Below are 17,698 nucleotides of genomic sequence, written 5' to 3' on the forward strand. Positions count from 1 at the left end.
AGTGCCACTTTTATTATACGAAATTCGCATGCGGCGAGCGAAAAATATTGAATATTTATCTTTCCGAAGTCAAGCAAATTAAATAGACAGGCGACCTCCGTTGTTAACTCGTAGATATTATGATTTATATGTGATATAAAAAGTTTTAAGAAGTTGTGAGCCGACCAACCGCTTCTCAGAAAAAAGCCTTTTACAGACATACACAAAAAGCGAACATACATACACACATTTGCGCTTTTATGTTTATAGAAGTACAAGTCATTTTAGCTATATTTTTAAACATTTTTCTGAGACAAATTTTAGTTAATAATGTTCTTAACATAAACTTTTCTAGTTAAGTTAATCATTTATCGTCTACTTCTTGTTTAAAAGTTGTTTCTGCCTTACAGAAATCAATAAGAGAAAATTAAAATAAATCTCAATAATAGTCGAAATTTTCACAAAATCTAAAGACTCGGTAAGAGTTTTTGTTTGATTTTATCTGCCATCACTAAGGGAAATTAGGTCTATAAAATAATAAATATATCAACATAAAAGAACACAATTCAATTGTTTTTTAAATGATTTTCTTAGTTTCATAAAAACGAAAATAAAATGCAACAAAAGAATAGCTCTGTGAAGGATGTATTTAAAAAACAATTTTAAATAATTGTTTTTTTTTATATTTTTAAGATTTAAAATCTATAAATATAAAAGCGAAAATGTGTGTATGTATGTTCGGTTTTTGCGTATGTCCGCGAGAGGCTTTTTTCTGAGAAGCGATCGGTCGGCTCACTCCTTCTCAAAACGTTTTATATCACGTTTAAATGATAATATCTAAGAGTTACGAACAGGGGTCGCGTGTATATTCAATTTGCCTGACTTTTACCAGCTCGCCGCTTCGAAAAGTGAATGATCTGACTTGCAGCGCAAAACTAGGTCAGACACCCCGCCACTTCCTCGCACCTGTTTATTTCACTTCATAAACCTTCACTTAACGCCCTTATCAGTTCCTTTCCCTTGTGGCTGAGATGGTTAGGTGTCTGGCTTTTTTTCCCTTTCGTTTCCACCTTCGCGTCAAGGCTTCGGGGTTCAAACCTCCCCCACTCTATATCTGTGCCTAAATCAAAACGCGGATTCCATGAACAAAGCTTCTTTCTTAGAACTGCACGCCTGTGGAACTCTGTTCCGTCTGCCTGCTTCCCACCGGACTACAACTTGGATGTCTTCAAGTCCAATGTTAACAAATTCCTAATGAACCGCCCCCTTAAGTAAACACTTCATCAAATCTCCACACTAACGTAATGTACTTGCAATAACCCTTATCCCTGAGTGGCTTCCGGGCCTTGATAAGTGGTGATCATTGTGTAAAAAAAAAAAAAAACCCCCTACCTTCCTACCAAAACTTTTTTTTTCTTTTACACCTCCAAACAGCTAGTAATAAGAGTGAATTCGTTTTAATTCATTAAAACTATTTGTTGTTTTACAGTTGTCTGTAGGAAATGCAGCGTTGACAAGTATTTTATTTCATTTTTTTTAAGAAAACACCATCACGTTAAGTTTTTTGTTACTTGATCTCATCTTACAAATGTTATCTTTAACTTTTCTTTAAAGGCAAACATTGTAAACATGATTTTTATTCGAAATATTTCTGACCAACAAAATATCTCCATATGAGCAATGTTTGGTGAATACTGCTACATTGTAAACCAAAGCATTTAGCATAAAATAAATGTGAAAAACATCCTTCATAGAACTGTCATTAGGCAATTCAATATGTATTGATTCAATCTTTTGAGTTTAGTATAATTTAAGTGTTTTAAGCTGTTTGTTAACCACCATCATCAACACCTGTGCTTGTTCCGACAATTCTGTTAAGTTCATTAATTTGTGTTTGAGAGGTCAAAATCTTGTGTTACTTGTGATATCGGCGCTGATTTGATAAATATTTGTCCGTTTCTGATTGATTCTATATTAACTGTGCTCTCAATTGTTTTCATGATTCCTTCATCTAGTCCTGAAAAAAATACTGATATTCTCTTGTTTGCTAGATTAAAATCGATCCATCTAACATCTGTTAGATAGTTTTTGATTTTGAAGTATTTTTTTTTTTTTTAATTAACTTCATGCTTTGTCTGTAGCGATTTTTCATAAAAAAAACAAAAAAAAACCTTGAAATCTGTTAATCTTTTTTTATTTTTGAGATTTTGTAAGGATTTGTTTTATTAATCTCTTCAGGACAGAACTGATCCGTCTCTTGAAGCGATACCAATTTGCCAACTACCATTGCCTTGTGATCAAATACAACAAAGACATCCGGTATAATCCCGATTGTGTCGTGTCTCATGACAAGTAAGTACACTGTCATAATTTTTGCATTCAAAAAAGAAAATGTATCAAAGACAAAGAAAATAATTATAAAAATTGTTTTCTTATCAAACTCGCAACATCAACCATAAAACGCTTTATATTATTACAGATTTCCAGGTAGATCTATTAAAATAGTCATATTTTAAAAACCAAAGCATTTGAAGTCTTCAAAATACCATTTTGTTCAGAAATTAATATCCTTTCACATGCTTTAAGAAAAAATAATCTACATAAAATATTTGAAAAGGTGGCCATTTTATGTTAGATTTTTTTATGAGGAATCATGAAATTTGGAAAACAATCAGAAAAAATATATATCTCCCTTATTGTTGGGAGTATAAAGTAAACTGGTCCATTTGTTTTCTTTGTTTTTTTTTAAATAAGATTTCAAAATGATGTGTATCGAATATTTTTTTCTAAATATTTTTCGTACCCCAGATAATAAGTAAATTAATGTTTTTATTATTTTTTATGCATTAAAATAATTTATGTTGATTTCTTTTTTGGTATCAATAGTTTTTAATTAGCCTCCCCCTCAAAATATTAACCTCTTTTCAGTGAAAGTAAATAATTTAATGTAATTGCTCAGTTATAAGCTATATGCAAGCGACTGTAGCAGCAGCAGCTGCTGGACTCTAAGTTTGTAATGACACCCACTTTAAAATAAAAACTCTTCCATAACTATTCCACTAACCCCTAACAGTGATTATTAATCATGTATGTGAAAATGTAATAAAAAGAATGGATGTTAAGATGTGGCTATTGAAACTGCTTGATGAGAATGCTATTTCAAACTTATATGTGACAAGTAGACAGATTCTTTTATATAGATGTGTGTGTGTGTGGATACTAGTGATGGGATGATTCCAATATTATTTTGTGATTCTGATACAATTACCAATTCTGATTCTTTATAAATCTCTAAATATTTAACTATAAAATTATTTTTCCTGATTCACGTAAAAAACACATGTTAAATGTGCATATATTTTCTCAACCGTAAAAACACATTGTGGGTCGAGTGATCTAGAGACTTTATTTTTACTGGTAGTTTAAAATAATTATTATTTTATTATTACTACCAGCAGTGGAAAATTTTGTTTTAAACATATCAAATAAAAAAAAATATAATTAAAGGAATTGTTTTTGACATCGGAAAATAGTCACAAATTTTTCCGATACCAATTCTGATACCCCAAAAAGTTCCAATTTCTGATTCCGATTAATTGTCCCAACACTAGTAGATACATGTTAACAATAAAATAGTTTTATGCTTTTATTTGTTATTTTTATTTCCACCTTTCTTGTTTTACAGACAAAGTCTTGAAGCTGTCAAAGCAGCAGAACTTAGCCCATTTCTTGAATCTGCCAATGATTATGATGTCATCGGCATTGATGAAGGACAGTTTGTAAGTAAACAGATCAATCTTTTATTTAGTTTATAACCAAACATGTCCTCCAATATTTGTCAAACTTTTATGATTACTCTTTATTGCTAAGCAAATTTTTTTTTTCAATTTTCTTATCAGTTGTTTATGCGTGCAATGGGACATTCTAGTGGATGCCAAACATTCACCCGGTATTTTCTATTTTCCAACCAGGAGATCTTTTTAAGATTTTGACCATTCCTATGAGTGCAATTGTATGAATCTCTCTTGCACTTGGTTCACCGGGTATGTTTGCCAGGTAGTTTTTAAAAATTCTTTTTCAGGAGTTCAGTTGTTCCCAGAATTACTGGAATAATAGAGATTTTCCTAAGATTCCAATTTCTTTTCATGTCGTACATAAGACTTTGATATTTCATTCTTTCCCTTTCAGTTCTGTTTAACCCAGCATCATTGACTTCTTTGTTTGACTAACTTCTACTAAGGTTGCTTCTTTCTCCTTCTTGTCTCATATCATTATGTAAGGTTTAATAGTTCCGTTTTCTAAGTATGTAACTGTAGGAATTGCATAGTCATAGTGAATGGTGTATGACTTATTTCCAACTGTTTTTTCCGGTAAACATGTTCCCAGAACTTGCTACTGACAACCGATATTCAACTTTTTACAGATCGTCTAGTGAACGTATTTACTCCATTGTGTCATGTGACTTAGTAGCTGTCCTCCAGCAGAACCTTACAGCTGGATGTCATGTAGCTCACACTCTCCACTTTTGTGTGGTAGAATTTGTACTTGCTGCGATTGCTTAGACCACTTAATTTTTTTAAACCACTTGGTATGGCTGTGATTGTTTAGACCACTTAATTTTTTTAAACCACTTGGTATGGCTGTGATTGCTTAGACCACTTAATTTTTTTAAACCAATTGGTATGGCTGCGATTGCTTAGACCACTTAATTTTTTTAAACCAATTGGTATGGCTGTGATTGCTTAGACCACTTAATTTTTTTAAACCACTTGGTATGGCTGTGATTGTTTAGACCACTTAATTTTTTTAAACCACTTGGTATGGCTGTGATTGTTTAGACCACTTAATTTTTTTAAACCACTTGGTATGGCTGCGATTGCTTAGACCACTTAATTTTTTTAAACCAATTGGTATGGCTGCGATTGCTTAGACCACTTAATTTTTTTAAACCAATTGGTATGGCTGCGATTGCTTAGACCACTTAATTTTTTTAAACCACTTGGTATGGCTGCGATTGCTTAGACCACTTAATTTTTTTAAACCACTTGGTATGGCTGCGATTGCTTAGACCACTTAATTTTTTTAAAACCACTTGGTATGGCTGCGATTGCTTAGACCACTTAATTTTTTTAAACCAATTGGTATGGCTACGATTGCTTAGATCACTTAATTTTTTTAAACCACTTGGTATGGCTGTGATTGCTTAGACCACTTAATTTTTTTAAACCACTTGGTATGGCTGCGATTGCTTAGACCACTTAATTTTTTTAAACCACTTGGTATGGCTGTGATTGCTTAGACCACTTAATTTTTTTAAACCACTTGGTATGGCTGTGATTGCTTAGACCACTTAATTTTTTTAAACCACTTGGTATGGCTGCGATTGCTTAGACCACTTAATTTTTTTAAACCACTTGGTATGGCTGTGATTGCTTAGACCACTTAATTTTTTTAAACCACTTGGTATGGCTGTGATTGCTTAGACCACTTAATTTTTTTAAACCACTTGGTATGGCTGCGATTGCTTAGACCACTTAATTTTTTTAAACCACTTGGTATGGCTGTGATTGCTTAGACCACTTAATTTTTTTAAACCACTTGGTATGGCTGTGATTGCTTAGACCACTTAATTTTTTTAAACCACTTGGTATGGCTGTGATTGCTTAGACCACTTAATTTTTTTAAACCACTTGGTTAGGCTGTGATTGCTTAGACCACTTAATTTTTTTAAACCACTTGGTATGGCTGTGATTGCTTAGACCACTTAATTTTTTTAAACCACTTGGTATGGCTGCGATTGCTTAGACCACTTAATTTTTTAAAAGTACTTGGTATGGCTGCGATTGCTTAGACCACTTAATTTTTTTAAACCACTTGGTATGGCTGCGATTGCTTAGACCACTTAATTTTTTTAAACCACTTGGTATGGCTGCGATTGCTTAGACCACTTAATTTTTTTAAACCACTTGGTATGGCTGTGATTGCTTAGACCACTTAATTTTTTAAAACCATTTGGTATGGCTGCGATTGCTTAGACCACTTAATTTTTTAAAACCAATTGGTATGGCTACGATTGCTTAGACAACTCAATTTTTTTAAACCACTTGGTATGGCTGTGATTGCTTAGACCACTTAATTTTTTAAAAGTACTTGGTATGGCTGCGATTGCTTAGACCACTTAATTTTTTAAAACCAATTGGTATGGCTGTGATTGCTTAGACCACTTAATTTTTTTAAACCACTTGGTATGGCTGCGATTGCTTAGACCACTTAATTTTTTTAAACCACTTGGTATGGCTGCGATTGCTTAGACCACTTAATTTTTTTAAACCACTTGGTATGGCTGCGATTGCTTAGACCACTTAATTTTTTTAAACCAATTGGTATGGCTGTGATTGCTTAGACCACTTAATTTTTTTAAACCACTTGGTATGGCTGTGATTGCTTAGACCACTTAATTTTTTTAAACCACTTGGTATGGCTGCGATTGCTTAGACCACTTAATTTTTTTAAACCAATTGGTATGGCTACGATTGCTTAGACCACTTAATTTTTTTAAACCACTTGGTATGGCTGTGATTGCTTAGACCACTTAATTTTTTAAAAGTACTTGGTATGGCTGCGATTGCTTAGACCACTTAATTTTTTTAAACCACTTGGTATGGCTGCGATTGCTTAGACCACTTAATTTTTTTAAACCACTTGGTATGGCTGCGATTGCTTAGACCACTTAATTTTTTTAAACCAATTGGTATGGCTGTGATTGCTTAGACCACTTAATTTTTTTAAACCACTTGGTATGGCTGTGATTGCTTAGACCACTTAATTTTTTTAAACCACTTGGTATGGCTGCGATTGCTTAGACCACTTAATTTTTTTAAACCAATTGGTATGGCTGTGATTGCTTAGACCACTTAATTTTTTTAAACCACTTGGTATGGCTGTGATTGCTTAGACCACTTAATTTTTTAAAAGTACTTGGTATGGCTGCGATTGCTTAGACCACTTAATTTTTTTAAACCACTTGGTATGGCTGTGATTGCTTAGACCACTTAATTTTTTTAAACCACTTGGTATGGCTGCGATTGCTTAGACCACTTAATTTTTTTAAACCACTTGGTATGGCTGTGATTGCTTAGACCACTTAATTTTTTTAAACCACTTGGTATGGCTGTGATTGCTTAGACCACTTAATTTTTTTAAACCACTTGGTATGGCTGCGATTGCTTAGACCACTTAATTTTTTTAAACCACTTGGTATGGCTGCGATTGCTTAGACCACTTAATTTTTTAAAACCACTTGGTATGGCTGCGATTGCTTAGACCACTTAATTTTTTTAAACCAATTGGTATGGCTGTGATTGCTTAGACCACTTAATTTTTTTAAACCACTTGGTATGGCTGTGATTGCTTAGACCACTTAATTTTTTAAAAGTACTTGGTATGGCTGCGATTTCTTAGACCACTTAATTTTTTTAAACCACTTGGTATGGCTGTGATTGCTTAGACCACTTAATTTTTTTAAACCACTTGGTATGGCTGCGATTGCTTAGACCACTTAATTTTTTTAAACCACTTGGTATGGCTGTGTTTGCTTAGACCACTTAATTTTTTTAAACCACTTGGTATGGCTACGATTGCTTAGACAACTCAATTTTTTTAAACCACTTGGTATGGCTGTGATTGCTTAGACCACTTAATTTTTTAAAAGTACTTGGTATGGCTGCGATTGCTTAGACCACTTAATTTTTTAAAACCAATTGGTATGGCTGTGATTGCTTAGACCACTTAATTTTTTTAAACCAATTGGTATGGCTACGATTGCTTAGACCACTTAATTTTTTTAAACCACTTGGTATGGCTGTGATTGCTTAGACCACTTAATTTTTTAAAAGTACTTGGTATGGCTGCGATTGCTTAGACCACTTAATTTTTTAAAACCAATTGGTATGGCTGCGATTGCTTAGACCACTTAATTTTTTTAAACCACTTGGTATGGCTGCGATTGCTTAGACCACTTAATTTTTTTAAACCACTTGGTATGGCTGCGATTGCTTAGACCACTTAATTTTTTTAAACCAATTGGTATGGCTGTGATTGCTTAGACCACTTAATTTTTTTAAACCACTTGGTATGGCTGTGATTGCTTAGACCACTTAATTTTTTTAAACCACTTGGTATGGCTGCGATTGCTTAGACCACTTAATTTTTTTAAACCAATTGGTATGGCTGTGATTGCTTAGACCACTTAATTTTTTTAAACCACTTGGTATGGCTGTGATTGCTTAGACCACTTAATTTTTTAAAAGTACTTGGTATGGCTGCGATTTCTTAGACCACTTAATTTTTTTAAACCACTTGGTATGGCTGTGATTGCTTAGACCACTTAATTTTTTTAAACCACTTGGTATGGCTGCGATTGCTTAGACCACTTAATTTTTTTAAACCACTTGGTATGGCTGTGATTGCTTAGACCACTTAATTTTTTTAAACCACTTGGTATGGCTGTGATTGCTTAGACCACTTAATTTTTTTAAACCACTTGGTATGGCTGCGATTGCTTAGACCACTTAATTTTTTTAAACCACTTGGTATGGCTGCGATTGCTTAGACCACTTAATTTTTTTAAACCACTTGGTATGGCTGTGATGACTTAGACCACTTAATTTTTTTAAACTACTTGGTATGGCTGCGATTGCTTAGACCACTTAATTTTTTAAAACTACTTGGTATGGCTGTGATTGCTTAGACCACTTAATTTTTTAAAAGTACTTGGTATGGCTGCGATTGCTTAGACCACTTAATTTTTTTAAACCAATTGGTATGGCTACGATTGCTTAGACCACTTAATTTTTTTAAACCACTTGGTATGGCTGTGATTGCTTAGACCACTTAATTTTTTTAAACCACTTGGTATGGCTGCGATTGCTTAGACCACTTAATTTTTTAAAACTACTTGGTATGGCTGCGATTGCTTAGACCACTTAATTTTTTAAAACCACTTGGTATGGCTGCGATTGCTTAGACCACTTAATTTTTTTAAACCACTTGGTATGGCTGTGATTGCTTAGACCACTTAATTTTTTTTAACCAATTGGTATGGCTACGATTGCTTAGACCACTTAATTTTTTTAAACCACTTGGTATGGCTGTGATTGCTTAGACCACTTAATTTTTTAAAAGTACTTGGTATGGCTGCGATTGCTTAGACCACTGAATTTTTTAAAACCAATTGGTATGGCTGCGATTGCTTAGACCACTTAATTTTTTTAAACCAATTGGTATGGCTACGATTGCTTAGACCACTTAATTTTTTTAAACCACTTGGTATGGCTGTGATTGCTTAGACCATTTAATTTTTTTAAACTACTTGGTATGGCTGCGATTGCTTAGACCACTTAATTTTTTTAAACCAATTGGTATGGCTGCGATTGCTTAGACCACTTAATTTTTTTAAACCAATTGGTATGGCTGCGATTGCTTAGACCACTTAATTTTTTAAAACCAATTGGTATGGCTGCGATTGCTTAGACCACTTAATTTTTTTAAACCACTTGGTATGGCTGCGATTGCTTAGACCACTTAATTTTTTTAAACCACTTGGTATGGCTGCGATTGCTTAGACCACTTAATTTTTTTAAACCACTTGGTATGGCTGCGATTGCTTAGACCACTTAATTTTTTTAAACCACTTGGTATGGCTGTGATTGCTTAGACCACTTAATTTTTTTAAACCACTTGGTATGGCTGCGATTGCTTAGACCACTTAATTTTTTAAAACTACTTGGTATGGCTGCGATTGCTTAGACCACTTAATTTTTTAAAACCAATTGGTATGGCTGCGATTGCTTAGACCACTTAATTTTTTTAAACCACTTGGTATGGCTGTGATTGCTTAGACCACTTAATTTTTTTAAACCACTTGGTATGGCTGCGATTGCTTAGACCACTTAATTTTTTTAAACCAATTGGTATGGCTACGATTGCTTAGACCACTTAATTTTTTTAAACCACTTGGTATGGCTGTGATTGCTTAGACCACTTAATTTTTTAAAAGTACTTGGTATGGCTGCGATTGCTTAGACCACTTAATTTTTTAAAACCAATTGGTATGGCTGCGATTGCTTAGACCACTTAATTTTTTTAAACCAATTGGTATGGCTACGATTGCTTAGACCACTTAATTTTTTTAAACCACTTGGTATGGCTGTGATTGCTTAGACCACTTAATTTTTTTAAACCACTTGGTATGGCTGCGATTGCTTAGACCACTTAATTTTTTTAAACCAATTGGTATGGCTGTGATTGCTTAGACCACTTAATTTTTTTAAACCACTTGGTATGGCTGTGATTGCTTAGACCACTTAATTTTTTTAAACCACTTGGTATGGCTGCGATTGCTTAGACCACTTAATTTTTTTAAACCAATTGGTATGGCTGTGATTGCTTAGACCACTTAATTTTTTAAACCACTTGGTATGGCTGTGATTGCTTAGACCACTTAATTTTTTAAAAGTACTTGGTATGGCTGCGATTTCTTAGACCACTTAATTTTTTTAAACCACTTGGTATGGCTGTGATTGCTTAGACCACTTAATTTTTTTAAACCAATTGGTATGGCTGCGATTGCTTAGACCACTTAATTTTTTTAAACCACTTGGTATGGCTGTGATTGCTTAGACCACTTAATTTTTTTAAACCACTTGGTATGGCTGTGATTGCTTAGACCACTTAATTTTTTTAAACCACTTGGTATGGCTGCGATTGCTTAGACCACTTAATTTTTTTAAACCACTTGGTATGGCTACGATTGCTTAGACCACTTAATTTTTTTAAACCACTTGGTATGGCTGTGATTGCTTAGACCACTTAATTTTTTTAAACTACTTGGTATGGCTGCGATTGCTTAGACCACTTAATTTTTTAAAACTACTTGGTATGGCTGTGATTGCTTAGACCACTTAATTTTTTAAAAGTACTTGGTATGGCTGCGATTGCTTAGACCACTTAATTTTTTTAAACCAATTGGTATGGCTACGATTGCTTAGACCACTTAATTTTTTTAAACCACTTGGTATGGCTGTGATTGCTTAGACCACTTAATTTTTTTAAACCACTTGGTATGGCTGCGATTGCTTAGACCACTTAATTTTTTAAAACTACTTGGTATGGCTGCGATTGCTTAGACCACTTAATTTTTTAAAACCAATTGGTATGGCTGCGATTGCTTAGACCACTTAATTTTTTTAAACCACTTGGTATGGCTGCGATTGCTTAGACCACTTAATTTTTTTAAACCACTTGGTATGGCTGCGATTGCTTAGACCACTTAATTTTTTTAAACCAATTGGTATGGCTACGATTGCTTAGACCACTTAATTTTTTTAAACCACTTGGTATGGCTGTGATTGCTTAGACCACTTAATTTTTTAAAAGTACTTGGTATGGCTGCGATTGCTTAGACCACTTAATTTTTTAAAACCAATTGGTATGGCTGCGATTGCTTAGACCACTTAATTTTTTTAAACCAATTGGTATGGCTACGATTGCTTAGACCACTTAATTTTTTTAAACCACTTGGTATGGCTGTGATTGCTTAGACCATTTAATTTTTTTAAACTACTTGGTATGGCTGCGATTGCTTAGACCACTTAATTTTTTTAAACCAATTGGTATGGCTGCGATTGCTTAGACCACTTAATTTTTTAAAACCAATTGGTATGGCTGCGATTGCTTAGACCACTTAGTTTTTTAAAACCAATTGGTATGGCTGCGATTGCTTAGACCACTTAATTTTTTTAAACCACTTGGTATGGCTGCGATTGCTTAGACCACTTAATTTTTTTAAACCACTTGGTATGGCTGCGATTGCTTAGACCACTTAATTTTTTTAAACCACTTGGTATGGCTGCGATTGCTTAGACCACTTAATTTTTTTAAACCAATTGGTATGGCTGCGATTGCTTAGACCACTTAATTTTTTTAAACCACTTGGTATGGCTGTGATTGCTTAGACCACTTAATTTTTTTAAACCACTTGGTATGGCTGCGATTGCTTAGACCACTTAATTTTTTAAAACTACTTGGTATGGCTGCGATTGCTTAGACCACTTAATTTTTTAAAACCAATTGGTATGGCTGCGATTGCTTAGACCACTTAATTTTTTTAAACCACTTGGTATGGCTGTGATTGCTTAGACCACTTAATTTTTTTAAACCACTTGGTATGGCTGCGATTGCTTAGACCACTTAATTTTTTTAAACCAATTGGTATGGCTACGATTGCTTAGACCACTTAATTTTTTTAAACCACTTGGTATGGCTGTGATTGCTTAGACCACTTAATTTTTTAAAAGTACTTGGTATGGCTGCGATTGCTTAGACCACTTAATTTTTTAAAACCAATTGGTATGGCTGCGATTGCTTAGACCACTTAATTTTTTTAAACCAATTGGTATGGCTACGATTGCTTAGACCACTTAATTTTTTTAAACCACTTGGTATGGCTGTGATTGCTTAGACCACTTAATTTTTTTAAACCACTTGGTATGGCTGCGATTGCTTAGACCACTTAATTTTTTTAAACCAATTGGTATGGCTGCGATTGCTTAGACCACTTAATTTTTTAAAACCAATTGGTATGGCTGCGATTGCTTAGACCACTTAATTTTTTAAAACCAATTGGTATGGCTGCGATTGCTTAGACCACTTAATTTTTTTAAACCACTTGGTATGGCTGCGATTGCTTAGACCACTTAATTTTTTTAAACCACTTGGTATGGCTGCGATTGCTTAGACCACTTAATTTTTTTAAACCACTTGGTATGGCTGCGATTGCTTAGACCACTTAATTTTTTTAAACCACTTGGTATGGCTGCGATTGCTTAGACCACTTAATTTTTTAAAACCAATTGGTATGGCTGCGATTGCTTAGACCACTTAATTTTTTTAAACCAATTGGTATGGCTACGATTGCTTAGACCACTTAATTTTTTTAAACCACTTGGTATGGCTGTGATTGCTTAGACCACTTAATTTTTTAAAAGTACTTGGTATGGCTGCGATTGCTTAGACCACTTAATTTTTTAAAACCAATTGGTATGGCTGCGATTGCTTAGACCACTTAATTTTTTTAAACCACTTGGTATGGCTGCGATTGCTTAGACCACTTAATTTTTTTAAACCACTTGGTATGGCTGCGATTGCTTAGACCACTTAATTTTTTTAAACCACTTGGTATGGCTGCGATTGCTTAGACCACTTAATTTTTTTAAACCAATTGGTATGGCTGTGATTGCTTAGACCACTTAATTTTTTTAAACCACTTGGTATGGCTGTGATTGCTTAGACCACTTAATTTTTTTAAACCACTTGGTATGGCTGCGATTGCTTAGACCACTTAATTTTTTTAAACCAATTGGTATGGCTACAATTGCTTAGACCACTTAATTTTTTTAAACCACTTGGTATGGCTGTGATTGCTTAGACCACTTAATTTTTTAAAAGTACTTGGTATGGCTGCGATTGCTTAGACCACTTAATTTTTTTAAACCACTTGGTATGGCTGTGATTGCTTAGACCACTTAATTTTTTTAAACCAATTGGTATGGCTACGATTGCTTAGACCACTTAATTTTTTTAAACCACTTGGTATGGCTGTGATTGCTTAGATCACTTAATTTTTTTAAACCACTTGGTATGGCTGCGATTGCTTAGACCACTTAATTTTTTAAAACTACTTGGTATGGCTGCGATTGCTTAGACCACTTAATTTTTTAAAACTACTTGGTATGGCTGCGATTGCTTAGACCACTTAATTTTTTAAAACTACTTGGTATGGCTGCGATTGCTTAGACCACTTAATTTTTTAAAACTACTTGGTATGGCTGCGATTGCTTAGACCACTTAATTTTTTTAAAACTACTTGGTATGGCTGCAATTGCTTAGACCACTTAATTTTTTTAAACTACTTGGTATGGCTGCGATCAATCAAAAACGCTATACTTTCATATCTTCCTGATGATGACAGTTACTTGATTGTCTATTGAGTTCTAGAAATACTGTGAGATTGAACTACTGTAGAAGCTGAAATGATTATATTCAGTTTAATGTCTGTTTTACATGCTGGATGTTGGATATATTTTAGAAATTAGACAAACTACAAGCACTTGTACTTTTGGACGTAAATACCTCCGACAAACCCGACAAGCAGTTAAATCCCACCCCTACACAGTAAAGATCCCTAGGTGTGAGAAAGCCTTCTACTCCAATAGTTTCTTCTCCAGAACTGCTAGACTTTGGATCTCCCTTCCAGGATCCTGCTTTCCCAACTGTACTGACATGCAGAAGTACAAGTGTAATGTGAACAGACATCTTGCTGCTCAACTCCCTACATAGCATCCCTGCAATTTATGTCCCACTTCAAAGTGGCACTGTGCCTTGTTTGGGGTGAAAATTAAATTAAAAAAAAAAAAATTGAGTTCTAAACTAACCTATCTGGCCAAATCTTAATTTGTCCCTCTTTCTCTCAAATTCCTTCCTATCACTTCTTCCCCTGTTTTGCTTGCCCTTCCTCTTTCAAGTGACCCTGCTATTTCAACTGTTCTTTATATATATATATATATATATATATATATATATATAAGAGAGAGAGAGAGAGAGAAATCGCTCCAGACAGCATGAAACCACTCGATAATAACTACATTTACTATCCAAAGAACTCTCATTCATTCAACACAACCATACCAACAAAGTCCCATGTTCTGCACACATTTCTCTATACTGTCCAGATTTAATGTCCCTCTGAGGTCACCAGATCTAAATTTGTTTAACACTCACATTACACATCCATTATATTATTCTCATATCATTTCTATCTGTGCAATGAATGTCCTTAACCCTCACTGGCCAGGTTTCACTTCCCGTACATTATCATACTTCATGCACAAGTCTGATTGACACTTCCGACACTTCCTTAGGTCAACAGTAGTAATGCTCTGTTAGTAATGGCAGAATTTCTCTAAACTTAGTCTACTCAGTCCTAACTTTTGCAATCACAATAACATCAGCTCATTCCTGTGTTCCAATGATATTACGAAGGTAACAAAACTTAACAGCCTTAATAGCGAAATATACTTTCTGAAATGACATAAAGTTTGTTTGACATGTGGAATAATTAATATTTTTAATGTACATGCACGTGTGCTCATATATGGCTCTAATCATAAAACTTGTGTATGTGTACAGATTTTACTGTCAAGATCTGTGAATATCACTATGGCTATGACAAGAGAATATTCTTTTCATTGTTTTGACTCAGGTATATATCTGACACAGACACAGTTAATCAATTGAGAATCACATCACTCTGTCTAAAAACGTATAAGATATTAACTGATATATATTCGAGAGTCAAAATAATGAAAAGAATATTCTTTTGTCATAGCCCTAGTTATCACACCAGCCAAATGTAATGATTGTTGTGCAAGGGAGATAATTCTATTTTACTTTGAAGGAAAAAGCGAATTCCAAACTTTTATGTGTGAAACAATTACAAATTCTCTACTTTGGAGCATATTTATGTATATTATATTACTTTAACACTGACATAAGTAGTTGTATGCTGTTTTGTAGATTTGTTATTTTTGTATTTGAAGAAGTGAATCATTGATGCCTTCAAATCATACAGGTCTGCCCACAAGGTATCTCTGATGATACGTGTAAAGCGAAAACTTGTATAATAAAACATATGTTTGTAATGTATTAGTCCCTATTGTACTTTGCCACGGGGGGGGGGGGGTCCCATGCAGAAGTCTGTGAAAGTTCTTAAATGGTTAGGCATGATGTTGCTTCTTATAATTATGTGTCACCACAAAGCAAATATCTTCGTTGAGGATGCCATAATAAATAAGACCAAAGAGATACATTTGTCTTCTGTTAGAGAACTCTTGTAACATTTCTCAAAAACATCATCTCCTGCAGGTGGTTCACAGATGAAGACTCGAAAATATAAGAAGGAATTTCATTGCTTACTTTTGCCAATGGCAACATTCTCTTTTTCTCACACTCGATACCCAATCTACCGTTGGTGTCTTAGTCTTATCTGTCCCACCAAAGGAGCAAATGCTCAGGATATGGTCGCAACTTGGTGACAATCTTCGTTCCTTCTCGTTTTCGATTTGCGATCCTACTTTTCAATATTGTTTATATTTTCACATATTCTTTATTCCAAATGACAAATGTTTGTTTCAAATCATCTCTTACCTCATAATCCGTGCAGACATAAATTTCAAAAACAAATTCTTAATCAAATTTCAAACTTACCTGCATTCTGTCAAGACACTTTTCATAATCGCAGCTCTCGTCATCCTAATAACTAATTATCATTGTTCTTATAACTATCATTAAGAGAATAAAAAATAGATCTAGGGTTTACGTTCTCACTTCCATTATTTTGACTATTACTCCTCACGTGAACAGTCTTTCTGACAAAGAGGGAAGAATTGGTATTTTCTGGTCTGAAATCTATCTAACACTTATTTTTGGCTAGTTTTTGACCTTGAAGTAGTTTTGTTTTTGTTTTTTTCTTAAATCCTTACATCAAGCAGCTTCATGCCTTGTCTGGATCAATTTCCATAAATTCTATTCCAATTGTATTTAGGGCATTTTCTTCATTTATTTTAAGAATTGTGAACAATCATTTCATCCCTGTCGATAAAAAAAAAAAAAAAATAACTGTTATGATGCATTCATTTCTTTTTATAAAATGTGTTTAAATGAATATCAAGCAAGTTTAGATTTCTATATATATATTTTTTTTCAGTTTCCAGACGTTGTTTCCTTTGCAAATGAAATGGCCGAAAGAGGCAAGATAGTTTTGGTGGCGGCTCTTGATTCGACCTTTGAAAAAAAGGTGATTCAATTTTTTATTGTCATTTCCTATGGATGTTTTAATTTTATGTAACTTCTTTCTAATTTGTAGTGACTGTTTAATACATTAACGAGTCTCAAGGGTGCAGAGGGTGAGATGGGGGTCTGATAGAGTACTTAAAAAATGAAAGAGAAAACTACTTTTCTCACAAGTTAAATCCTTTTGTTTTATAGACTTTAGAACAAAATGATTTTCTAAAATAAATATAAGCGTTTTAAATTTAGCTTTGATAAAATTTATCTTGCTTGTTGCAATTTTTGATTTAGCTTATTGTTTGTTTAAATAATTAAATATAACTTTTTTGTCAATTTAAGAAAATGGAAATGTTTCTTCAATGAGCTGTTAATTTATGATTTGTTTTTTCATTTATGAAAGAAATTTATATTTTTTTGTACTTTTGATTTTTGCAATTAGAAATTGGAAATCTAAAAAAAAATTTTTTTTTTTTTTTTTTTTTTAAATCAAAGGCTTTTGGTGACATTTTACAACTTATCCCGTTAGCCGAGAATGTTGTTAAACTGACGGCTGTCTGTATGAACTGCTACAAGGAAGCTTCATTTACAAAACGCATCGGAAATGAAAAAGAGGTGGGTGTTAATTTTTTTTTATCTTCATTAAGTTAAATGAGTGGGAATTTGTGAAAATGTATTTAATTTTAAAAACGCTTTTTAATCATTTAACACTGGAATTTAGTAGCATGAACATGCCATTCATGCGTATAATTAATAACATTGTAACATTCTACACTTCTACCAGAGTTGAGGAAATGTTTGTATAAAACAGTTTTAT

The 17,698-nt window shown here is 33.6% G+C and overlaps 1 protein-coding gene across 1 annotated transcript in view; it reads left to right on the top strand.

The window, feature by feature from the left end:
• The window catches only part of LOC145248051 (thymidine kinase, cytosolic-like), a 50,925-nt gene that overhangs the window by 27,854 nt on the left and 5,373 nt on the right, over window positions 1-17,698 (top strand). Inside the window, exons 3-6 of the mRNA XM_080109786.1 lie at window positions 2,218-2,331; window positions 3,665-3,758; window positions 16,802-16,891; window positions 17,377-17,496. Of these exons, the coding sequence (XP_079965912.1) occupies window positions 2,218-2,331; window positions 3,665-3,758; window positions 16,802-16,891; window positions 17,377-17,496 (418 nt within the window). The remainder of the gene's footprint in view (window positions 1-2,217; window positions 2,332-3,664; window positions 3,759-16,801; window positions 16,892-17,376; window positions 17,497-17,698) is intronic.

Source organism: Euprymna scolopes, chromosome 26, assembly GCF_053919585.1.
Source record: "Euprymna scolopes isolate OS-2025 chromosome 26, ASM5391958v1, whole genome shotgun sequence".
Lineage (NCBI taxonomy): Eukaryota > Metazoa > Mollusca > Cephalopoda > Sepiida > Sepiolidae > Euprymna > Euprymna scolopes.